The following is a 27,175-nucleotide window of genomic DNA, read 5'->3' as shown; positions in this document are numbered from 1 at the left end:
ACAGGACGGTCAATTGGTCCGAAAAGCATTAGGGCGAAACAGGACGAAGGAAACGTTTTGTCGGAAGATTTTTTTTTATTAATTTAGTATGTGTATGCATTATAATAAACAACGGGTAACTAAAAAATAAATAAATAAATACATTATTAAAAAAACATTGTCATTGACATCGAGCGCCTATGAATAGACATACAGTCCATGAGTATTCATGATCGAAACATGATGGTAAAGACGACTTTGGACCATCCGCCTATTAACAAACACTAAATGAACCGGAAGTTGTTCGGTATAAAGACATGTAGACAAGTACTGATAAACGAGACCTTTAATTATCACTTGAATAGAGTGGATTCAGCAGGCCGTACAATTGTTTCTGAACTGTAAATTATGGCAATTAGATTTATTTATTTATAGCGGAATTATTTCAAATCATAGGAAGGTAAGATTTTTTTATTATCTTAGTATCAGTGCTTTAGGTGTAGAAGTTATAAAGCTGCGTTACGGCGAACATTCCGCAATTGATGTTTAGTGGAACTCGAGCGAACAAAGGTTTTGACGGCAATTTATTAAGGTTCAAATAAAAGTGATCAAAGAGGTTGTGTATTGTCATTCCAATTTATTTAATTGATCAAGAAATGATCATTTAAAAATTATTTGATTGGTCAAAGTTTTTTCACTACGGTTATATTTATTAAACGGGCCTATTCACAGATTGTCGGTGGTTTTTAATGTCATTAAATGCTGTTAACACCAAATTGTTATCAATTGAAATAGTAAAATGTAATAAAAAATATATTCGCCTTTGCCAGGACTCAAACTCGGGCCTCTAAAGGCAACAACTAATTCCCTACCAGAGCCCTCATGCTTTCGATTCTAAGCGCAACGTTAATAGTATTAATATTTTCTAAATTATCGAAGAAAAGCGTTGCAATTTAAATTATTCAACCGAATTCTATTAATGACAAGACTAAATTATTGTTAATGGCATTTGTGGATCGTATATTAACGTGAACTCGGTGAAAAATCGCTTAGGCTGCCCTATTAGCGCAGTGGTTAATACACTCGCTGCTCCACTTGACAACTTGGACTTAAACTGTATATGGTTTATTATTACAATTGTTAACCGAGAGGAGTAACACTATAATCAACAATCTTAACAATATTGAAATCTTTGAACTTTGATTTGCAAATGTAATTTAATTGTCCAAGAAGGACCGAGACTTGTTTTATATATATGTTGTATATATGTTTATTATATACTAGTTATATATTATTGAAAGTTACGCGTTAATTAAACTATGTTTTCAGATTAAGTTCATTTTTCTTCAATATGATTGGCTATCCTGAAGAAACATCCTTATTTAATTCAAGAATACAGAACATTCTTAACTAGTTCAATAATGCAGAAACAGTATTAATTATTTATACAATGCAGAAATATTCTTAATCATTTCAAAAGTGCAGAAACATTCTTAATAATTTCAATAATGCAGAAACGTTCAACTTGAACCCATTCTTGAACACATTTCAGGGAGGACAATGGCTTCTCGGGACAGGGTGAGCAAACATTTTTTTAAACAACTACCATTTAATACTGTTAAATGTATTATTATCAAATTTGTGGTTTTAGATTAATTTGTTATCTGCAATATTGTACAGTAACATCCAGTGTGCAAACGGAAAAAAGACAACTAACAACCAATACACCATGGCAAGTATTTATCTGTTGCAAATAGGCTCTATACTTGTGGTTCTGCGTACCACATGTTGAATCAAATCAACAAACTTTGAGTTTGTGAAGTGTCCAGTCTATGTTTGGTGGTATCCATGTATGTTATTGCTGTCTGTCAAGGTATTGTCCCTGGATGGTGGGGGTATTCGGGGACTCATTATTCTTGAGATCTTGGAGGCGATCGAGAAGGAAGCAGGTCAGCCAATCAAAGATATGTTTGACTGGATCGGCGGAACAAGTACCGGAGGGATAATTGCTTTGGGCATTGCTACCGGTAAGATAAGACAAGCATCAAGATTTCATTTTTGTTTTACAAAAAGCTACCTAACAATCATACAGATTCAAACACATTTATCGGTAGATGCGGAGACTCGAGTTCGAACGCTTTTGCATGAACGTTATTGTCATTGCAATTGCAATAGCTATTGATGAGATCAAAAATAATACAAATATATGTGTATCATTTATCTTTGTAATTCTGGAACGTTGCTCTTATTTCCGATGTATTAGAACTCGAACTCACTGTTTCTTAACGGATCAAAAACTGCGATTATTTCTTAAGAGATATGCATAATTTGTTTGATTTGTTTGTTACTGATGATCAAAATTCGTATTTTAGGCAAGCCAATATCTCACATTAAAGAAATGTACATGCGACTAAAGGATCAAGTGTTCAGCGGCTCCAGGCCGTACGATTCTGCACCGTTAGAAACCTTTTTGAAGCAGGAGTTTGGGGAAGCAACTGTAATGTCGGATATTAGGTACCCAAGGTACGTACTAACGCGTATTTTAGTAATTAAAAACGCTAGCATACGCAATCCATACATTTATTATCTGATTATAAAAGTATAAACAAATTGTAAGTGATATGATATATAAACGAGGCAAACCGTTTATTTTGTTATTAAAATGCACATCATTTAATATATATATTATTTAGTATGTGAAAATGGCTGTTGTGTACTTTGGAAAACAATACTACGCTCAGTGCACGCGGGGACCCATCTCATTTACAACTTCGATGTACCTCTCATCAAATCACATACAAGAATTTAAAACAATTATGGTGCATCGTTGATTATTAACACCGTCGTACGATTTACGTTTCGAAAACCTGATGTCAGTAGGGAATTAAAAAGCAGTTGCACTTTTCCAGCGCAGTGGAAATCGAATGAATGTACATTAAACAGTCAAAATAAATAAGTATTGAAACTACATATTGAGCTATAGATAAACGCTGACGGTATAAACAGTTAATATTTACAAAATACAAGCTGTTGTTTTATAACATCACATTACCTCGTTTAATTGAAAAAACACACTTACACTTGTTTAAGGTATGTATTAAGAAAAATTTAAATATTTACAAAGTGTAGATTAAGACCAATTGTCATTCTTGCAGGGTGCTGGTAACAAGTGTAGAAGGGGATCACGATCCGTGGAAGCTTCACATGTTTCGTTCCTACATGATCATAAACGAAGATATAGAGGATGGATGTGAACAAATCGAAGAACCACAAAGTGATCCCCATAAATTAACTTATTTTATTTATATTCAGGAAACAGGAAAATCCTTGTGTTTAACATAAACACAAAAGGTTGCTGACATCGTTTGCCTTTAGTTTCACTCTCTGTCATTTTCTCTGTCATTTTCATTAGCATGTTACATAAGACTAAACTAAAAATAGACTTGTAACTGATCAATTGGAAATACTCCCTTTGTTGGTTGTATATAACGAACGCCAATATAGTGTTTTTTTATGATCCGCATAAAAGATAAGAAAATTTAAGATCAAAATACAAGATCAACATCATATTGAGGACGCTCATTACTGAATTAACTTAAGTATTTTGACGAACATACCAATGCTGTCGTCTTTGTTGTTGAAGTTAACAGTATTATATAACCGTTAAAAAATATTATATATTAACAAATTTGTCCATTTTATTAAAATGAATATGGGCCGTGCTCTGTGAAAAGGGGGGGGGGTTTAATGCATGTGCGTAAAGTGTCGTCCAAGACTAATAAGGGACGACACTTTCCGCTTTTATTATATTTTTCGTTTCAAGAAAGTCTCATCTTGACAAATATCTAGTTTAGGCGGAAAGTGTCGTCCCGGATTAGTCTGTGCGGACTGCACAGGCTCATCTGGGATGCCACTACACGCACATGCATTAAACCGCTTTTTCACAGAGCGCAGCTCATATTGATAAGCTACACTAAGAGTTTTTGTTTTATCCAGACCATTACATCTGGGAGGTTGCCCGCTGCACGTCTGCTGCTCCGTCCTACTTTCATCCGTACAAACAGTTCCTGGATGGAGGCTTGATGTCCAACAATCCAACCCTTGACATTCTCACAGACATTCACCAGTTTATCAAACCATTGCCGCAAATGCAAAATGCTGAAAAGAATGATTCACCATTGCCGCAAATGCAAAATGCTGACAGGAATGATTCACCATTGCCGAAAATGCGAAATGCTGAGAGAAATGATTCACCATGGCCGAAAGTGCAAAATGCTGACAAAAATTATAAACCATTGTCGAAAATGCAAAACGGCGACAAGAATGATCCACCATTGCCGCAACCATTGCAAAATGCCGACAAGGAGGATATTAAAGTTGACGATGCTGACGCTGCAAAAAGTCAAATGGTGATTATTTTGTGCAAATAACAACTATTTTTAGTATATACATTTACATACATGGTTTAACATAAATGGGTACCCCAATAAAATGAAGGAGCAGATAGTGACTGTTAACGAAGCACAGTTAACTTTAATATATAACATACATTTATTGCTACAAAATTGCATGATTTTCGTGAAGTGGTTGTGCATTATTAAATAGATACAAGTACATTCGCTTGAAACACGTCTTAATGCTTTGAATTTTATTTTGGTTTCATGTTTTTATTTTCAGATTGTAGAAGTTCCAGTTCGATATCTTGACGTGGTTGTTTCTGTCGGTTGCGGATATTCTAACTACGTAAAACAATCAACACCAGACCCACACTGGCCAGACTTGTCGGATATGATACGCCATCCACAAGAGACGTATAGATTGCTCACTGAGACAAAACGTTTTTTTAAAAACCTCCTAGAACAGGTTTGTTTTAGAATCAGTGCCCGTTCTTAAAGAACCAGTCTATTGGTACTATATTGCACTCGCACATCGTCCTTCCGGCGTCCTATTCGCGTTCTAACAGCGTCGCTGCAGCGTTCTCACGACGTACAAAAACCTGAAACAGCGCATGCACGCGACGCTCACAGAGCGTTCTTATTACGATCACGGTTCGTTCGGCGTTGAGACGTTGTAATATTCTGCATATTTGCTATAACACGCCAATGCTTCATCATTTGGTAGTTAAAAACGATGCGTCAACATCATGACAGGAAAGCGGGCCATGGCATTGAAGAAATGGGCCACTAGGCATATTTGCCACATGGCGTTCTATGCGATGGCACGGAAACTTCACAGCGTTGCCATACAATTGCTGGCGACTGCAAAGCGCGCAACGCGGCGTTTCGCTCCATGTAATTGACGACATATGAGCGCCGTGCGAACGCCGCCCCTATGTGATCAGTGTGTGCGTGCAATAAATAACACGTGAAAGATACCACTGCAACGATTACAATAACAATACTTAAATATTCATTGATGTTGGTGCTAAGCATTAACTTGAATGCTTGTTTAACAATGTAATATAATGTTAAAATGACCTTCGATTTTTTTTATATAAGAAGGGTCTTTTAAATACGTCTTCAATTAGTCTAAAAATTCAGAAAAAAAGTTATCATATAGCATTTGTTTCGGCAATATATTTGATATTTGCTCGACTGGTCTGACTTTAAGCCTGTAAACCATAGAGGCAAGAGTTGGCAGCAGCGAAGAATATTAAGCAGTGGCTTATAATCAAATGGTTACTTCTAAATGCATTATTGATTATGGAATGTTATTTAACTACTGAAAAACTTAACAGACATACAGAAGCATCATTAATGGAAACGTTTTCAATAAATTAATAAAAATTTATGTTTACTTATGGTTCTACAAATGTATTTATGTAAAATTACGCTATGATGATACTTTTACCGGTATTCGCTAATAGAGACACTCTAGAAAACTGCATTTCAAGACTATATACGTTTAACGTTTATTAAATTTTATGAGCAACGTAAGTGTTGAAATACATATATAACAATTATCGATTTTCAGGTGTCAATATCTTACGGTCAGCCGACGCATCGTGCCAGAGCTTTTTGCAAATTGATGAATGTGCCGTTCTACCGGTTCTCTCCGCTCCTCTCGGAAAATGTGCCTCTGGACTGTGTGGATGAAGAGAGGATCGAGAGAATGCTTCAGGACACGAATTCCTACATCGAGGACCCGAAGAATCGGCAGAGGATTAAAGAACTCGCAGCCCGCTTGAAAAGATTCCAATGAGCATCGTTCTGGGCTTAATGCATGTGCGTTAAGTATCATCCCAGATTAGCCTGCGCAGTTCGCACAGGCTAATCTGGGACGACATTCTCCGTTTGTATGTTATGTTTTGTTTAAAGGAAGTCTCACATCGTCAGCAAAACTTACAATGGGTTTGCCTCCGTCACACAAACTGTTAAACTCTGGAATTAAACTGTGACAGAAGTTTCATTCTGAAAAATCACCTTTTCAAGTACACATTTTCCGATGGTTTGGTCATAAAATGTATTCAAACCCATTTCTGAACTCTATGTACATCAGTATATTTTGAAAGTATAGACATTAAAAGATTTTTTTCTCAATCTTAATCCATAAAACATGATTTTTAATTTAAACATTCAAATTAAGAAGACATTTTTAAGAAATGTGTTCAACATAATATGAACTTAATATTTTAATGTAAAAACACAGGAGTTACGATTATCTTTCTGTCAGTGCAACAAAAGCTACGAAAATATCGTCACCAAACATGCCAATAAATAAAGCACTAAGTGCATCTATAAATTGTTCGTATGACAAGCATGGGACCCTGTGACAGTTGTGACCACCAAACGCCTCATGTAGTCATGTGTAACAAGTTGTAACATGACAATTGGACAATGTTGCGTGTCCATTTTTGACCACATGAGCATAATTTGAAAAAGGTTTTTGGAGAACCACGATATATTATAACAAACGGAATATTCAAACCTATATTATTGTGTCTCCGGGCGAAATTTTTATATTTCAAAAAATGTGTGTATGAGATTTGAAATATCTATGTTATAAAACGTTATACATATTTCAGATAATTGTGCTAACCTTGGGGTTAGTTTGAATGAAAAAGAACTATTTCTAAGCCTTCTGTGTTTGTTTCTTTGAATGAGAATTATACTATCAGCTGACCCATTAAACAAGATGCGAATGGGACACAGATGACCTCTCATTTCACTTTTGTCTCAAAACTCGACAAAAGTAAAACAAGAGTCGCTCACCTGAGATACAAAGGAACTGACCTGTTCTATGCAGCCCACGATGTCATTAGAACAAATGTTCTGACCAAATTTCACGAAGAGTGAAAAATAGATGCAACTTTTTAGAGTTCTAACAAGGTTTCACTATTGCCATATAAGGTTATATTCCCCGCTCCCTGGCGGTCAGGTTTTTCAACAGACCGGATTTTCGAACACATCTAAATTATCATTAGAACAAATGTTCTGACCAAGTTTCACGAAGATTGGACTATATGTGTGACTTTTAGAGTGTTAAGAAGTTTTTACTAATGCTATATAAGGAAAAGAAACCATCGGAGACGGGTGATGCTCCCTAAAGGTTGTTTTTTTTTTGTCACAATATTGCACTATATATTCAGATAAATGGAAACGTCTTGAGGGCACAGTAGTTGGGGGGACAAGATTTTTTTTTTATAGAATTCCGGTCATTAGTTGCTGAGAAATAGCCCGGACAAGAATTGCACTATATGTACAGTTAATGGAAAATTTCAAAAAATTCAAAGGGCCATAACTCTGTGAAAAAATCATCCGACCAGAACCCGGTGATAATATGCACATCTCCTCTTGGTAGTGAAGCTTCCCATAGAGTTTCATTGAATTCCGGTCATTAGTTGCTGAGAAATAGCCCGGACAAAAATTGTGCACAGACAGACAGACGCACACACAGACAGACGAAGCGGCGACTATATGCTCCCCCCCAAAATAAATTTTGGGGTAGCATAAAAAATTCTCCGCCCCCTGGTGGCCATGTTTGTCAACCAACCAGAACCAGTTTTGATCTTGTCCAAGATATTATTGGGACAAATCTAAGTTTCATGAAAACCAGACAATCAATACGGCCTCTAGTGTTAACAAGGTTTTACTATAGACATACAAGGAAAAAAGCCCCGCCCCTCTGGTGCCCATTTTTTTTTACTTGTACCAGATATCATTGGAACAAATCTTCTGACCAAGTTTCATCATGATCGGACAATAAATGTGGCCGCTTGAGTGTTAACAAGGTTTTACTATAGCCATATAAGGAAAAATGCCCGGCCCCCTGGCGGCCATGTTTTTCAACCACCTGAAACCAATTTCGAACTCATCCAAGATTTCATTGGCACAAATGTTCTTACCAGAACGAAACTCAAACTTTATATGTCTCTCATGCAAGGAAATATAACTCGTGGCAGTTTGCTATGCCCATATAAAAAGCTCACATACTAAAGTCAATTAAATATAAGCACTAAAAAAAATCCTAAGGATAAATTCCGGAAAAGTATTATTTAACAAACTTCCCAAGTCCAAGGCCTGAAACTTCTTCGAAAATCAATGGGCCGGAACAAAACTCAAACTTGATGTAGGTAGACTCGCACACCAAAATCAGGAAAATATCTGCAAGCTTTAAGCAAACAAGAGCTGTCTCCATCGGAAGACACATGCCCCTGAACAACACTTTTTCGAAACATAAATGCAAATTTCGAAACTTAACGCGGACCCCAAGTTCAAGGTCAAGGGGGTCAAAATTTGTGTGCGTATGGAAAGGCCTTGTCCATATATTAGAAACATGCATACCAAATATGAAGAATACGTCTGAAGCGACATAGAAGTTATGAGCATTTTTCGAAACCTAAACGCTTAAGTGTGACGGAAGGACAGACAGACGGACAGTGCGATCACTATATGCCCTCCTTCAGGGGCATAAAAAGTCTAGAAACTGTTATGGTAGAGAAAATGTCCAAGGCCAACTGTGCCAAAAATCAACAGACCAGAACAAAACTCGAACTCGATCTGTAACTCATGTGGATAAACTAACATAAAAAACAACAAGCAAATGGCTCATAACTTCGGAAACAGAATGCCGAACAGATAGTTTGAGTGCTTTGTGCCACCCTGCCGGGGGCATTAAGTGGTCACCTACCTACAGCAGTCTCTTTGACCACTCCCAATGGCTGGCTTCTGTACACAGGTTGGACTATAGTGTTCTTTTATTTCATGTTGTTTCCTTAAATTTGCAGTCAATTTCTTCAAGTTCATATGCATGTTATTTGAAGCGAGGTTTGTAAATGTAAATATTTTATCTTGAAATACCTGAAAAAATTGTTATATGGTAAACATTAACATGGTTTTTAAAGGGATGCATCTCACACCTTAACCAGTTGTATTCTTAAATAAAAACCATATTTAAACACCATTTACAAGAAAGTCATGTTCAGACAAAAGTTTATTCAGATCTTTCAACTTGTTCTTTATTGTTTACATGATATTTTAACATAAAAACCAATACAAGAAATAATCAATGCTTGTTTACCATTATTTTTCTTGCTCACTCAACATGCCAACTAATTATAAATTAAAATAGCTTATTAATTTGATTTTTCTTTTTCTATTTTTTTCATGAATAATCCATCTTTCTGGTGTTAATTTATTTACTAGTATAAAAAGTGAAGTAATAAAATGAATATAAGTAATTCTCCTTGATTTCACTTAGTAAAGCGTATACATTGAAGCTGGAAGATAAAAATACAAATAAAAGGAATAAGTTCATAAATTAATGCCAATACACCATATGCTACTAGATACAGCATTTGCTACACTCACAAAAAGCAATGGTTACATACCACAAAACACAGTATAAACATTATATTTTGAATAAAATGAGAATACAATGCCTAAACCTATTATAAAGTCATTTTTCGTGTCACAATGTTTGCTAGTTCACAAACATATTTGCAGTAAAATCTGCGTAGTCGTACGCATCAGGTATGGTGCGTCCAGTGCGGTCTATGAAAGGTTTCATACGCTGTATACAGTAGTCTGCCTGCTCCCTCGTCAGGTTCTGAAACAGACATACATTGGAACGTGAGGTTAAATATAAGAACTAAGTATTGTCTCTTTAATCCTTTATCACTCAGATATGCACTTAAACACATCTGTTGTCCCTTAGAAAATCAAATTAGATATAATTAATATTTTCATACAAGATTCAAGTTTTAAAGGCTTTATTTCCGACTATAAGGTACTGACAAGCAGCAAACAGCATAAAACCTGAACAGACTGTGAGTTACTCCAAGCTAGTCTCGTTTTATGCTGGTTGCATATAGCAACTTTTACTTGGCTTCTGAGCAGGAAAGTGTTAAGTCCATGCAGCGATAAAACAATTATAAACCAATGCTATATCATCGTGTTGAAATGCTATGGGATTATTTAGTACATGGTCCTTTACAGCTCTTTCACATTGAAGAACAGAATAATCATAACAGTAATAATTATTTGTGCATTATGTTTACATTTAAGACTTACATTTAACTTAGGAATGTTTATAGTTCTGTGGCCAGAAATGAGCCATAAGCATAGTACTAAAAGAAGTTGTAAGGTGTGAAATGGTGGATACTCACGGCATAGAGCTCCTGGGAGGTGATGTACGGCTTGTCCCCGGACGTGAGGGCCCTGAACGCCTGCTCCACCTCAGAGCTCGACTGCACGTTCTCTGTTTCACGGCTGATCATGAACGCCATGTACTCCTGCAGAGACACGTGGCCATCCCTGCAACGGAAAACACAACACCAGTATAGATGAATGGTGAGATGAAGGGTGACATATGGCAGGGGGAGTGTTGAAATAGGCTGCTTAGGGGGAGTGTTAGAATAGGCCTATAGAGTGTTGGAATAGCCCTACAAAATGATAAAATATGTAAGATGAACGATGCCAGAGATGAAACATTTACTGTCAGCATTTTTAGCATATTTTTTTATAATTTTGTGTTAGAGAAGCAGAAAGATCCACTCCCAGGATTTTGCTCTACTATTATAAATACTTAATTTTTAAAACGCAAAAATTGACAAAATAGTGAGAAAACCAAAATATTGTTATGCCCACCTGTTGGGATCAACCATGTCCAGTATGGCCTGGAACTCAGGGTCAACTTGACCCTCCTCCACAACGGGCAGGTCGTATCCAAGGGCGCGGAGACAGGACTTGAACTCCTGATGGTCCAGCTTGCCAGACTTGTCCTTGTCAAAGTGCCTGCAACAACCAACACGCAGTCAGTGAGCGCTCAGAAATACAACCATGTAAGGACATTATAACGTACAAACCCCCCACTTTACAAACCCTTTCCCACTTCATTAGATACGTATTTCAACACATCTGTAGTCCCTAAGAAAGTTCAATTTAATGTAAGACCTTTCTTACTAGATTCAAGTTTTAAAGGCTTCAATGCCAACATTTAGGTACTGATGAGCAGAAAACAGCATGAATTACGCTTTTCATAGTGATGTATAGATAACCAGGCAATGATTGTTTAAAGGTAATTTATTCTAAATGACAATCCAGTCAAAGCAGAAAGTATCGTCCCTGATTAGCCTGTGCGGAATACAAAGGGACAACACTTGACGCACTCAATGCATGTGCGTCAAGTGTTGTCCCTTTGTATTCCACATTAATCCCTGATTTTACACAGCCTGGCTCATCTGAACATGAACTTACTTGAACATCATGGAGAACTCTCTAAGGGCGTCCTCAGACACTCCACTGCGGTTGCGCGCCTGGATCTGCTGGTCAAGGTTGTGCTGCATGCGCATACCCAGCTGGTCTAGCTGGTCCCACTGTTGGGCTAGACCCACTGTGCTGTGTTCGGTGTACCTGGGAACCAGAAAACAAGGGGCATAATCAGATTGCAGTATGGGAATGGAAAACTGCCATGAATTTTATTTCCTTGCTGAAAGCTCTCTATATGCTCTCTTTATATATATCCATGTGCACAGAAGCAAAATGTCAATTATCTTTGGCATATACAATCAAGATAAAATCATCTGATTTCAACAGAAATTAAAAAGTAACTGATAAATTAATTTCATCAAGAACAAAAATCTAATACGCAACTGCTTTCAAAGGCATCAAAAGAAATCTCAGTTACAATTACTTCATTACACATGCAATGGAAAACTAACATACACAAATAGCATTAATTATTTATGCACGACGTAACAGTTTTTGTTTGATTTGTATATGTGTTTTATATGGGCTGTGCTCTGTGAAAATGGGGTATAATGCATGTGCGTAAAGTGCTAAGAGATTTTCTTTAAACGATACGTATCATAGAAGCGGAAAGTGTCATCCCTGATTAGCCTGTGCAGAGGCTTATCTGGGATAGTACTTTACGCACATGCATTAAACACCCTATTCAAAGAGCACAGCCTATATTTATGTATAGTCTTGTTTCCATGGAAACGTACCTGTTGTCCAGGATGAGTCTCTCCTCCATGGCTGCCCCCAGGTCCTCTATTCTCTTCAGCTGACCCTTCTGGGAGCGTACCTCCACCGCCTTTTTCTGAAGGACACACACAGCAAAATGTTGTACATTTTTACAAAGGGAGTCTCATCAGGGAAAAATTGGGCTTAATGCATGTGCATAAAGTGTTGTCCCAGATTGGACTGTGCACTTTGTGCAGGCTAATTAGGGTTTAAGTCTTAACTGGAATTTGTTTAGAAGATACTTTTAAAAAAGAAAAGTTGGGACTGCACAGGCTAATCTGGGATGACACTTTACACAATGCATTAAGCCCAGTTTTCCCAGAGCATAGGTCACTTACTAAAAAGCTCAGTAGGCTGCTTGAAACTTGAGAGATGCTTAACTCACATATCTGACAGCAACATAACGTCCATTCACCAGAGTGAAAGTCATATACGCACTGTTACATAAGTAAAACTTGAAACAATACTGTCAGAAAGAATGTCTGACATTGATTTGCTCTGTCTGTGACAAGTACCACAGAGAGTCCAGCACACCAAGGGATTTCGCACCTTAAGCCTATAGGCGAAAATAACAGGACCAGAACCAGATAATCAGTTTGGTTTTCAGTTATTTTGGTTCAATTATGGTTCAGTTCTGAGGGAGTAAATTGTATCTTGATTGGAAGAGTTGCTTACCTTGGTAGCCTCTAGCTGATCTTCCAGTGTACCAGACCCTTCCATCATGGCCGACCTGTAAACACACATCATCATCATCATGCAAATGCTTTGGTAGAGAATTGTCTTTGATACTCTTCATCTTATTAACAATAAACCAAGGAAACATCCCCAAACATACAGAAAAATAAGTAAAATGCATAATATCAAATTATATTATTAAATGGACTTATCTCCTCTTAATTTCTATGACTGAAAAAGTTGTACCTTTGATAAATTATTTAAAGATCAAATACCAATAGAATTTTCAGATTATATTAGTACGTGGTAGTAACAACAACATTAATCATAAATCAAGTCCTGTCAGAAGACTACACAACTCGGCCAGGCACTAGAGGTTTAGTATCTAACTGTGGAGCATTCCTGCACACGCTATCTTATGTGAGCAGCCTCTGCTGAGGTGGGCTGGCAGGGTTGAAATCCTAATAATAGACCAGGTCAGCCTCAAAAAGCGATTGCAGAATGTACAGGTCAGGCACTACAGCAGCAAAGGGTTGACTCAAGAAGAAATTTCTCACTTATTGACCAGCCCTTCTGCGCTACATGACAAAGAGTAATCGTGAGTTGGTAATTATGTCAGCAAGTTCCATCTTGCTGATCAGTCACTAGTATTTGGATCACAAGAAATTACTGTCTGGTATCCATGGGAGACGAGTATGCTATGGTAACTAAATTGGGGACACGCCATGCATCATACTGGCAAAGAACACATGCTGAACTTATGAATAAGAACAGTCTCCGGGAACACATGAATATCATTGCTAATCTTGAACTGCAACAACACCAATCAGCAGTCAGAATCTTCAGCTTACAACAAACATTTTGTCACATGCCTACAGATAGCTATCTTGAACTTAGCCCTTTACCCCTTAGATACGCATTTTGACAGATTTGAAGTCATTTAGAAATTTACATTTGATTAAATACCTTTCTTACAACATTCAAGTTTTAAAGGCTTCATGTCCAACCCTTAGTTACTGATGAGCAGCAAACAGCATAAAACCTAAACAGACTGCGACTTAATCGCAGGCTGTTCTGGTTTTATGCTGTTTGCAAAAGCCATTTTCACTTTGCTTCTTATGGGAGAAAGGGTTTAATCAGCAACTATGTGTAAGATTGACGTGTTTTGTATTGATCAACTAAAGGTCAGGATGCAAGTTCATGCTGAAAACTTAGCAAAAATGGAATATTAACCCTCCGTCTAACAGCCACATCCTAGAAATAGGAAGGAAACATTGTTAGCAAATGTCTGTTAAAGACACAGCACTCAGATAGTGCAAATTGAACGCAAACTCTATACTAGGTGGCCCTATATTTATGTAGAAATGTATTTCAAATCAATCCTCTTGTTATCTCTTCAAGTCTTAACATCAAAATAGAAAAAGAATTGGAAATACCCTTGTATATTACGATCTGTATACAGTGTAAATTCTGATAGTCTTTATTTACAACAAACATAAGAAGTATACATCAGATAAAAACATGTGCAGTTCAAAAAATAAAGATTGAATAAAAGTGTGCAAATAACCTCAACAATGCATGTAAACTTTCATCCGATGAGTTATAGGCCCATGAATTAAGACTCTCATTACAGAAACAGACCAGTTTTCCAAAATTATTTCACTCGCCCTGCCGGTTGGCTTGTCAGCTCACAACTGAGCCTGGCTCTGAAATAACTGGGATTAATAAATGAGCCGAAAGAATGGTCCCAGATTAGTTTTCCCACAGTGAGGCTAATATTAAGACTCCAGTAGTAAGAAGCCGTCAGTACATACCTGGTGTCCGTAAGCCAGCCATGGAAGGCGTTGGCAGCCTGTGCAAACTGCTTCCTCAGCTGATCATTCTCCTCCTGCCTCTGTTGCTCATTCTGCAGGTCCACATCACGCTCCTGTAACAACACAAACACATTCATTGGTTGCTAAACAAAGCAAACATCACAACCATATTTACTGACTTGAATCTGATGAAACTGTAAAGTGAATGAATGTTTTCTCTGGAAGCTTACACATGACCCTTGTATATGCAACACTTAATACTGTGTATCTCGAAATCCCTTAATTATAAGAGTATAAATACTCCTATATCTCACACTGCCCTTTGTGCAAGTCAACACTTTACATGTCTCTCACTGCCCTTATCATTCAAAGTACCATACTTCCATATCCCACACTGCTCTTATTGCTAGAGGGCGTACCTTGATGATCTTCTGGAGGTTGTTCCACGTGTCCTGCAGTGCGTCCATGGTGAACCAGGTGTATGGGTTGGGGCCAACGTTGAAGCTCTTGATCTCCTTGTCAAGGGCCGCCAGCTGGTTGAAGTCATCCTGGGCCGCCTCCAGAGAGGCCTTGAACTGCTCGTGGTTCTCACGCAGATGCTGGGGGAGGGGGGAATAATACAATTAGTGCAGGAATTATACAAACAACAAAGCTGTTTTTCCAAAACAGCAGTGCTTTTTAAAGTCATATAATCGGACCAAATTAATACAATATTGTAAACCAACGCCCAATTAACAACCAAACGATCTCCCTGCCAATACTTACCCTGATTTCCTCTACCGAGTTACATCTCACTGGGTCAGTCAAGTCCTCCTCAGCGTTCTCAAACCAGGAGTTGAAGGCCGAAGCCTTCTTAGCGAAAGCCAGGTAGAGGTCCTCAATCTGGCGGTACTGGTCCTGTAACCGTAGCAACGTCTGCTTCCTCTGGTCAGAGTCGTCCAACAGTTTTTTTCCATCTGGATAGAAGTTGTACATAAATTTAATGTAAGTATACTTTACCAATTTTTTTCATGCATTTCATGTACATATTCAATATGAATGTGAAAGTTAAAAACAGCTAATTATTTATGTACATTAAAGAACCTTTTCCCAAAAAATGACATAATATCAATCAATCATGTGTTATTCTTTTGGTCTTATATCTAAATGTGCAACAATTTCTACACATTTCTACAAACTCTTTACATACATTTTCATCAATCATAATACAAGTAATTTATTTTGCTTTACACCCAACTATGCAACAATTCTATCTTTAATGCATACACCTTTAATAAATATTCATTTAAAATAACATAATATTATCTTTTATCCTAATATTAAACTAGTGTAACATTTTCTACAAGTCCCACTGATTGATTCCCACAGCTGGTTACCTGCTCATGACATCGTCATATCTCTTCTTAATGGACGCAGTCTTACCTGCTCATGACATCGTCGTATCTCTTCTTAATGAACGCAGTCTTACCTGCTCATGACATCCTCGTATCTCTTCTTAATGGACGCAGTCTTACCTGCTCATGACATCCTCGTATCTCTTCTTAATGGACACAGTCTTACCTGCTCATGACATCGTCATATCTCTTCTTAATGGACACAGTCTTACCTGCTCATGACATCGTCATATCTCTTCTTAATGGACGCAGTCTTACCTGCTCATGACATCGTCATATCTCTTCTTAATGGACGCAGTCTTACCTGCTCATGACATTGTCGTATCTCTTCTTAATGGACGCAGTCTTACATGCTCATGACATCGTCATATCTCTTCTTAATGGACGCAGTCTTACCTGCTCATGACATCATCATATCTCTTCTTAATGGACACAGTCTTACCTGCTCATGACATCGTCATATCTCTTCTTAATGGACGCAGTCTTACCTGCTCATGACATCGTCATATCTCTTCTTAATGGACGCAGTCTTACCTGCTCATGACATCATCATATCTCTTCTTAATGGACGCAGTCTTACCTGCTCATGACATCATCATATCTCTTCTTAATGGACGCAGTCTTACCTGCTCATGACATCCTCGTATCTCTTCTTAATGGACGCAGTCTTACCTGCTCATGACATCGTCGTATCTCTTCTTAATGGACACAGTCTTACCTGCTCATGACATCCTCGTATCTCTTCTTAATGGACGCAGTCTTACCTGCTCATGACATCGTCATATCTCTTCTTAATGGACGCAGTCTTACCTGCTCATGTCATCATCATATCTCTTCTTAATGGACGCAGTCTTACCTGCTCATGACATTGTCGTATCTCTTCTTAATGTACGCAGTCTTACCTGCTCATGACATCATCATATCTCTTCTTAATGGACGCAGTCTTACCTGCTCATGACATTGTCGTATCTCTCTTAATGGACGCAGTCTTACCTGCTCATGACATCGTCGTATCTCTTCTTAATGGACGCAGTCTTGGCATGCTTGGAAGCAATAAGCTGGTCCTTCAAGATTGTTATGGTCTGTATGCCCTCCTTCTCGAAAGCTTGAAGGCCGGCATCGAAAGTGTCCTGAATAGCAGTCATGATACACAGATGAACAAGTAAGGAAATTCAGTGAATCAGGAATGTACGAACCATGTTCTGGGAAAACTGGGTTTTATGCATGTGCATAAAGTCATCCCAGATTAGCCTGGGCAGTTTTCACAGGCTAATCTGGAACCACACTTTCAGCCTACACTGATTGTTTAGAAGAAACATCTTTAAAATGAAAAATTCCATGAAGGCGAAAAGTGTCGTGCCTGATTAGCATGTGCGGACTATGCAAATGCATCAAGCTCAATTTTCCCAGAACAAAACTCACATAAATGTGTCCAGTTGCTTTAAAACTTCAACAGCCAATCAAGCTGACAGTCTGTTATGTTTGTCTGGATTTCTTACACTATTCGACCGTATTTCCGCAATATAATGGCAGTCCGTAAACATACTTAAACTTTTCCTGGGAAAGCTGATTTATGAGTACTTAATTCACATACTTATGCCCTCAGAGATATGGCAATAATGGCCACAAAAAATGCATAATTATTCGCCCAATTGGTGCAAAAAAATATACCATGTGCCTTCTAATTTAAATGTCACATGGTACCTTTATGCACCAAATGGGTGATATATAACTTACACATGCAACATAACAACATTAAGAATTATTTACTTATTTAAATATAAAATTGCAGTTAAATTTTGTTAACCTTAAATTTTTATAAATAATTCAAATTTCAACAGCTGTAAGTTGATTGGCCAATAGAAGTTGCGCGCACCTGTCTCCAAGATGTCTGGCCTGCAGTTATGGCCATTAGATGAATGTTAGTACCATCTAGAATGATATTGTGTTACAATATCTGAAGCATGCAGAAAAACTTACCCAAAGCCTTAGAGATAATTGACATTAAACAGAATTTAAATAAGAAGACAAAGTTGAGTGCTTAATATTTCTTATGAACTTACGACAAACATAAGAACAGCTAAGAAACAGGGCATTAAGGTGTGAATACAGGATATTATATAAGGTATGTATGATGACATATAATCTATACATGGGAAAATCATTTAGAAGGTGATACTTGGGGATGACACAAATATAAATATATAAATGAACAGAAGCAGTGTTTAAATAGTGTTGTATTTCATGTAGGAAAACAGTGTTTTGCCAGTAATATGTTCATATTGTTCAGGGTGGGATATTAATGCTGGGGGTGAAAGCTACCTTCTTCACCATAAGGTACCCTGTCAGTGAAGCTGCTTGTCTCATCTACAATACATGCAGTCACACAGCCAGACTACAGCAAATGTTTACCCATGCTTAACCCGAGCTTTTTTCATATTAACCCTTTTCATCTTATATACGTATTTTACGCATTTGTAGTCATTTAGAAAGTTACATTTAATTAAATACCTTTCTTACTAAATTCAAGTTTTAAAGCTTCATTTCTAATCCTCAGTTACTGATCAGCAGCAAACAGCATAAACCTGAACAGTATGCGAGTTACTCGCAGGCTGTTCTGGTTTTATGCTGGTTGCAAAAGCCATTTTCACTTTGTTTCTTATTTGGGAAAGGATTAATACCTCATCACGAATATTTTTATCTTAAAATTAGTGTAATTTGTAATTTGACCATACACATGGCTACATATTTTTTGAATGACAAATTGGATGACTTTATTATGGTTGGATGACTTCAATGAAATGAAATGACATCCCATGAGTAAACAATGATTTCTAAACATGTTTTGGTATGCATAAACAGATTCTATGAATAAAAGAAAGACTTTTAGTTCAGTAGTTAATAACACTAATATATATTAGCCAGTATATGTGTTGATTTCTTTTTTACAAGTTAGCTGTTAGTACTGACCACAATTAAACGAGCTATTGCCAAGCAATATATGTCCCCCTACCGGCTCCACCATTGTCAGAAATTCCACCATTGTCAGGAAAAAAAATCTTTTTTTTTTTTTTGTTGCCATAGCAACCAGAATTTTTGACGTAGGAACAAAATGAAATGACATGCATAATGTCCATATTGCCATCTATCCATGTTTAAAGTTTCATGAAAAAATATTAGAACGTTTAAAGTTATCGCAGGATAAAAAAAATCCAGCATTTTCAGCAGTTTTTTTAGTCTATTTGTTTGCCATAGCAACCAGAATTTTTGACGTAGGAACAAAATGAAATGACGTGCATAATGTCAATATTGCCATCTATCCATGTTTCAAGTTTCATGAAAAAATATGAAGAACATTTAAGTTATCGCAGGATCCAGAAAAAAACACCATTTTCAGCAGTATTTCTAGTCTATTTGTTGCCATAGCAACCAGAATTTTTGATGTAGGAACAAAATGAAATGACGTGCATAATGTCCATATTGCCATCTATCAATGTTTCAAGTTGCATGAAAAAATATTAAGAACTTTTATAGTTATCGCAGGATCCAGAAAAAATCACCATTTTCAGCAGTATTTCTGGTCTATTTGTTGCCATAGCAACCAGAATTTTTTACGTAGGACCAAAATGAAATGATGTGCATAATGTCCATACTGCCATCTATCCATGTTTCAAGTTTCATGAAAAAATATTAAGAACTTCTTAAGTTATCACAGGATCCAGAAAATTGTGAAGGACAGACAGAGCGCAAACTATAAGACCCCTCTGGTGAAACTGGTAGGGGACAATAAAGAACAATGTAGCAAAACATGCTGTTACATAGAGCTGTAACGATTCACCAATCATTCGATTCTATTCGATTCCGATACCAAATGGTCCGATTCTATTATTTTCCATTCGATTCAGATTAAACTATTTGCTGCTTATTTTGCAAACTATTTCATGTTTGGTTTGTCCAGAGTATGAATTACTATGTAGGGTATTGCTATTAACTTATTATGTTGTACATTTAAAGTGTTTAAATTGTTAAATGAAATTTAAAAACCGCAACATTGTTTTATAAGTAACAAATTTATTTAACAAAACTTCCTGTTGGGTTATTCTTAAATAACATAAAATGCACAATGTACCACATGTGTTTAACAGAAAAAAAACATGTAAGTATATAAACAACTTCCAGTTGACTTCTTAACAGAATGCACACAGTTTAGGAAACAAACCATATGGGTAACTTACGTCAACAAAACACGTTTTGCAAGTTGCCTTTGCATCAGAACCTTCGCGAAACCCGAAATGTTCCCATACTTTTTATTATAATTTTGACGATGCGTCTTTCGGCATGGTGTTGAAGAAGCTATTTTACCGGCTGATGTATTGCTCAGCATGTTATTCATTCATTCATTGGATGCCATATTGACTATTGACCAATCACAAGACGTATTACAAATGACAAGAACATTTAGACGACGGATTTGGAAAGTAAGGTTTAAAATGCGGATCAATCGAGATTGGTAGTGAATCGAATCGAAATTGGCCGTATTGGTATCGAAAACGAATCGGCGGCATTGAACCGGTTTTTCGATGCATCGAACCAAATCGTTACAGCTCTACTGTGACACCATTCACCAATATTAAATAATATACAGCTAAGTAAAAGCCAATAATATCTGATAACAAAAACCATCAACAACAAATGAAAAATAAACCTTAGCTTTAAATTTGTGTAACAAAGAAGCCTAGAACATCAGCAATAATAGAAAATAATCCCAAACAAACATAATTGCTGCATTTTAGTGACCATGACAAGGATTTGGTCCAGTTGAACAGACTAACATACCCTGAGAAAACCTCCCCATAAAATATGCGCCCCACTCTGATAAAACAGCGCTTAATGCATGTGGGTATAGTGCACTCCGCACAGGCTAATCAGGGACGACATGTGGGTAAAGTGCAGTCCGCACAGGCTAATCAGGGACGACACTTTCCGCCTAAATTTGGGTTTTTGCTAAGAAGAGACTTCATTCAATGAAAAATGTTATAAAAGTTGAACCTGTCGTCCCTGATTAGTCTGTGCTGACTGCACAGCATATCTGGGGCTACACTTTACGCACATGCATTATGCCCAGTTTTCTCAGAACACGACTCATATAATCACAATCAAGCCCAAGTTACTGATAACTAACAGCCCTCCTAACCTGTTTAGTGAGCAGTGTCTGTACAGAGGACAGGTCTCGCCATACTCGTCAGACCGGACCTGCGTCTCCTTGTCAGCTATCCAGCTCTCCACCACGTCCGTCTTCCAGATGAACTGCAGGAAGGCGGAGTTTGTCTATGAGCCCTGCCTTCCGGAGAGCAGCTGCCTCTTCAAGGGAAGATAACTTGTCCTGCAGGCCCTTGATACGCTGGGCGATGCTCTCACGGTTGTGATTGCCCTGGAAAGAGTAATAAATATTAATAATATAAGTATAAAATATATCATATACATAGAAATATATACATTAATAACTTGTATGTTACTCTTCTACTTTCATCAGTATGCTGAAACACTATCATAGCCTATCTTAAAAGTCCATAGGAGGGTATTTACAAAATATATTATTGCCTGCCTGGCATATGTCATATTTGTAGAAATATTCAGTTAAATTGATAACATAAAAGTAATGCAGTAAATTCTCATTGAAGTATACAACATCTATGTGACTACAAAGTGTCAAAGTGCGTATCTGAGCTTGAAAGGCTTGCCCATGACAATCAATCCCGCTGGTTTACCTCATGCATGAGCTTCTCTCCCTCCTTCTGCACCTCCTGACAACGATCCCTGTGCACGTGGAAGTCCGTCTCAAATACTTCATGCTTCTTCAGCAGACCCTGGACTGCAGCCATGGTGTCCCCGAGGTCTCCACCAGACAACAGCCTCTGTTTCTCTGCATCCACGCCTCCTCCTCTCTACATTGGCTGAGACTGCTGAAACGCATGAGACTCCTCCAGCATCTGGCCTCTGTTCTCGGCCATGTTCTTGAGTTCCTCCCAGCTCTCGGCCAGCTGCTCCAGCCTGTGCTGTATGTCGGCCGTTTGTGATTGTCAGACTACTGATCAGCTTAAGCTCCCGTCTCCCTGCCACCGCACATGAAACAGCATAAGACAGAACTTTCCAAGAGCTTGTTTGCGGGATTGTGCTAATGAGGTGCTTTCTGGGAAAACTGTGCTTAATGCATGTGCGTTAAGTGTTGTCTCAGATTTTCCTGTGCAGTCTGAACAGGCTAATCAGGGACGACAATTTTCGCTGCTCTGATTCTTATCCTATGATTAGTCACATATTGACATGCAGACTGAAGCATGAATATTGACAAAATGTAAATGATTTTAAAATCATAAAGCTAAACTATGCCACCGCGACACTACACTTGTATGACAGGCAAAACTCTACTTATATGACTTATGGCTACACTCTACCATTATGTTTACACTCCACCGGTAAGGTGGGCTACATTCTACCATATTGGCTTCACTCTACATGGCAGGCTACACTCTACCGTGACAGCTACTCTACCTTCATGGCAGGCTACACTCTACCTGTATCATCAGTATGGCTACACTTGACCTGTATGGCTACACTGTACCTGTATGGCAGGTTCGTGGCTGGCCAGCTCAGAGTCAAGACGTCGGTGTTTCTTACGAAGATTTTGCACACCTGTCAAGTCCTTCCCATAGTCCTCTGAACCAACCAGCAGCTTTTTCTCCCTGTAACACAAACAAGACCAAGTGATAAACTCAACAGAAATGGGCAGTGAACATACCTTGTAAAACATCAGAAGCAGGGCTGTGATCGTGGAACCACCTGATTGTAGGGAAATACACAACCACTCTTACTAGGTTGTTAACCAAGATCATTTGGAAACAAGTTGTAAAACTAGCTGAAAATAGGAGAAATAAAACCCAGATAGGGCATATTTACATTATGATACAATGAGCAGCATCATGTCAAAATGGGTCTTATGCCATATGCAGAAAGCATAGTTCAAACCATCCTGCGTATAGTGCAGTCTGGTCGGGAGTTACGCTGTGTCTGCTATGAAGACAGGCAAGGTTGTAGCGGTCTCGTAAGCAGACCAGACTGTGTGGACTATGTTATCGTAACCTCTGGTATGTCAATGCATACATATGAGCACTTTCACATGTTCACAATATAAGGAACAATGAGAATTGACATTATTTTGTAAAATTTAAGCTTCAGTCGCAAGTTTAACGTGTTGTTAGATTTTATAGACGAAAGATCCTATGAAAGTAAACTGTGTTTTAAGTCTGATTTATTTTGTAAACACAGCATGCTAATCATGTCACATTTGGCAATACTAGTTCACATTTCCTACAAGTTCAATTTTTTATAAGAGAAGTAGAACATATTCTGCAATCAAATACAAAAAAAAGATTTATAGAGTGAAAGTAAGTAGCTTAACACAATCTTGTCACAGGTGGAGGTCAAAGTACATATACCATTGAAGAACAGAGAATAATGACTTTCGATTAATTAATTTAAATATTACATGGAACAATTCACAGTATTTGAAAGTGACATGCTCATACTTAATAATTAGGCTGTGCTCTGTGAAAAAGGGGGGTTTAATGCATGTGTGTAAAGCGTCGTCACAGATTAGCCTGTGCAGTCCGCACATGCTAATCAGGGATGACACTTTCGCCTAAATTGTATCTTTGCTAAGAAGAGACTTTTTTGCACAGAAAATATCATAAAAGCCGAAAGTGTCGTCCCTGATTAGCCTGTGCGGACTGCACAAGTTAATCTGGGACGACACTTTACGCACATGCATTAAACCCCTTTTCACAGAGCACTGCCTAATTGTAGTTTATATCCATAGGGCATGACATGACAGTATTGTCTTTGAGACCAGATTTGTATCAGGCTATAGAAAGACTCCAAGACAGGCTGGACAGAGTAATGAGTTCACAGGCCTACTCACCCAGTTACTAGCAGGGCATCTAAACTAAGAGTGGCAAAATGTACTCAAATAATATCATAATATTTGCCATAACAAACTCTGCATTTCGTATAAACAAATCACCTAAATAATTCATATTCCAACATGCTTCTTCCTCAATTTTCTAGAGATAAAGAACACCATATAAAATTTAAAGTACTGAAAAAATGATGTTGTGATGCTGACCAGAATATATAGTACAATGTGTCTCTTGTCCCTATTGCAAAAACATGACCCCTGTTTATCAACAACTTATATCTCTAGATTGTACATAAATAAATCTCTAGATTGTACATACTTCAATCTCTGAATAGTATATACTTTAATTTCCATAAAGTACAGATTTTAATCTCTAGAATTTACATACTTAAATCTCTAGATTGAAGACACTTAAATCTCTAGGCTGTAAATACTTTAATCTATTTATTGTACATAATGAAATCTCTAGACAGTTGTTTTTTTCCTGATCTCTGTGAAGCTGCCTTTGTGTCCTCATTTTGTGAAAAAATCAATCGCGATCTTTTAAAAATTGTTAAAACGAGTTGAAAACTGTTCATAATTAGGAAAAAATGAGTCGCAAACTTTTTAAAATTGTGAACTTCAAACTCTTAAATTGAGAAAACTTCAGTCTCAAACTTCTAGTTTGTAAAAATCAGAAATTCTCTGAGAAGCCTTGTTGTACGTACTTGATCCAGGCCTCCTCATCATCAATGTCTCTCAGGAACTGGTGCATGGTATTGGCCTCATTGAGACGAGTCTTTCTCGTGATGGCAAGCTCCTTGATCCTGAAATGAACATATACAGGATCAAATTTTAATTCTGCATAGTCTTTTTGAGAAAAGGTGATTTCCAATAAATGTTGTCTTTTAATATTTCCTATATTCAGTCTTTGCTCTTTAGAATAAAAAGTTTCTGAAAAATTCTTATACAGTGCAAACCACTCATTTTATGTTGTTCGTAATGCTAAATATTTCACAGCAACTATATGAACATTATTTCTCATATGACTTGAAGATAGTCATTATGTCGACCCCTCTGTTCTTATTTTACAACACAATATTTTGTTCTTGCAAAAAATTCCTTTAAACCTTTACTACTTAGATCAGCATCTTTACAAGTTTGTAGTTCTTAAAAAAACATCAATTTAATTGAAAGACCTTTCTTCAGATATTCAAGTTTCAAAGGCTTCATTTCCAACCCTGATATACTGATGAGCAGCAAACATTATAGAACCTGAACAGACTTTGAGTTACTCGCAGGCTGTTCTGGTTTATGCTGGTAGTGTATAGCCATTAAAGCTTCGCATCAAATCAGGAAAGAGTTACCTCCCCCTAACTTACTTCTCGTATCTCTCGTTGATGGTCCTCTTGCGGACCTCGATGCTCTCTGCGTCCCACACGCCGCTCTCGATGAACTGGTCAGCCTGCTGGTTGAGGTCCCTGATGCGGTCCTCGTGGGCCGCTATGTCAGCCTCCAGGAGCTGGTGCTTCTTTGCAAGGTTCTGTACGGAGGCCAGGTCCTTGCCGTACTCCTCACTAGCCAGCATCTGCTCAACCTAAAAAATATATGCTTATGATTATCATTGATGAAAATGATTATATGCAATGAAGTCCCACTTTCAGAAAACTGGGTTTACTGCATGTGCCTTAAGTTTCCTCCTAGATCAGTCGGTGCAGTCTAAATAGGGAAATACTTCCTACATTTATGAACTTTTGGTTTAAATACAGACTCTTATTAGTGAAAATCCAGTAACGTCGGAAAATGCTGTCAGTGACTAGCCTGTGGGGAGTGCACAGGCTAATCTTGGACCACACTTCATGCAGAAGCATAAAACCCTTTTTCCAAGAGAGAGACTCGTAATAAATTATTAGTTTAATTGTGTGAAATACCAGAGAATTGTAGTCAGAGCTCCAGATAAGGGTCGTATTTTCGTAATTACGAATTATTTTCAAGTCCGTTACGTATTTATTTTGAAATCTTGTCGTACCATTAAGAATTACAAAATCAAGTTACGAAAAATATTTTTACATCAGTTCGTATCGATTTTGATTGAGTTCTTTTCGCATATTAAAGATCTTTTAGGTGCTTATATAAAATGGTTATCGGGTTTGTTTAACAAAGTGCATTTTTTCCAATCAAAGGCGTGTACAGTCTATCTGTCAAAAACAATGGCGGCGCACAGAGAGCATCCTAAAAAACTGCAAAGCGTGCAAAACAGGCTTTTAACATATTGTACGCAAAGTGAGCCGAAGTTGAATGTTAAGAAAGACATTATAGTAAAGATCTTATACGATGTTGTATGTTCAGTTGCCGAAACAGTCGGAAAAGCTTAAAAAAACGCGACACACGACGGGTCCAAACTTAAGCAAGAAAACATTGAACGAGTGGAAGGGACAATTCCCATGGCCAATAGTTGAAAAGATTGAAGGGGGAGACTCGTTTTAAATGTGAAATATGTAAAAATTCATCTAGGCATGCAATCTTAGCACGGTTTGGGGCATATGAAGGTATTTGAAAAAATAAAATTGTAATAATAATTGACACTGTTGAACTCGTTTAATTAAGTTGCTAGTATGTTTATTTTTAAATAAAATAACCATTATTATTTATTTTTAGGTCATTTAGAAAAGTTAAGAATATTTTCCAAAACTTAGTAGTAATGTTAAGAATAAAATTTCTTAGTTAAGCATTATTTTGAAAATCTGGTAGTAACGTTAAGAATTTCACAAATCCTTATCTGGAGCTCTGGTAGTGCTACTTAAAACTTGAAGAATTATTTTTGTAAATAAAATGAAATCAATTCTATAACCCATCTTTATAATGATTATAGATTGCATAACCAAACCTTTTAATTGA

The 27,175-nt window shown here is 37.3% G+C and overlaps 1 protein-coding gene and 1 pseudogene across 1 annotated transcript; one reads left to right on the top strand and one right to left on the bottom strand.

The window, feature by feature from the left end:
- Positions 1-280: 280 nt before the first annotated feature.
- Positions 281-7,056, top strand: LOC127837960 (uncharacterized). Its single transcript, XM_052365435.1, has 8 exons — positions 281-439; positions 1,532-1,557; positions 1,853-2,006; positions 2,352-2,502; positions 3,135-3,253; positions 3,976-4,388; positions 4,657-4,842; positions 5,953-7,056. Exons 2-8 carry the CDS (start codon positions 1,540-1,542, stop codon positions 6,178-6,180), a joined length of 1,269 nt encoding a protein of 422 aa, XP_052221395.1. The 5' UTR covers positions 281-439; positions 1,532-1,539; the 3' UTR covers positions 6,181-7,056.
- A 2,815-nt stretch (positions 7,057-9,871) lies between these two features.
- The window catches only part of LOC127839963 (spectrin alpha chain-like), a 19,979-nt pseudogene continuing 2,675 nt past the window's right edge, over positions 9,872-27,175 (bottom strand).

Source organism: Dreissena polymorpha, chromosome 7, assembly GCF_020536995.1.
Source record: "Dreissena polymorpha isolate Duluth1 chromosome 7, UMN_Dpol_1.0, whole genome shotgun sequence".
Taxonomy (NCBI): domain Eukaryota; kingdom Metazoa; phylum Mollusca; class Bivalvia; order Myida; family Dreissenidae; genus Dreissena; species Dreissena polymorpha.
This window is presented reverse-complemented; position numbering and strand designations above follow the sequence as displayed.

Bases quoted from the DNA above. Each gene is read 5' to 3' on its own strand.
- LOC127837960 (XM_052365435.1), top strand. The intron at 2,007-2,351 runs GTAAGATAAGAC...TTCGTATTTTAG, and splicing joins TGCTTTGGGCATTGCTACCG to GCAAGCCAATATCTCACATT. The intron at 3,254-3,975 runs GTGATCCCCATA...TGTTTTATCCAG, and splicing joins ACAAATCGAAGAACCACAAA to ACCATTACATCTGGGAGGTT.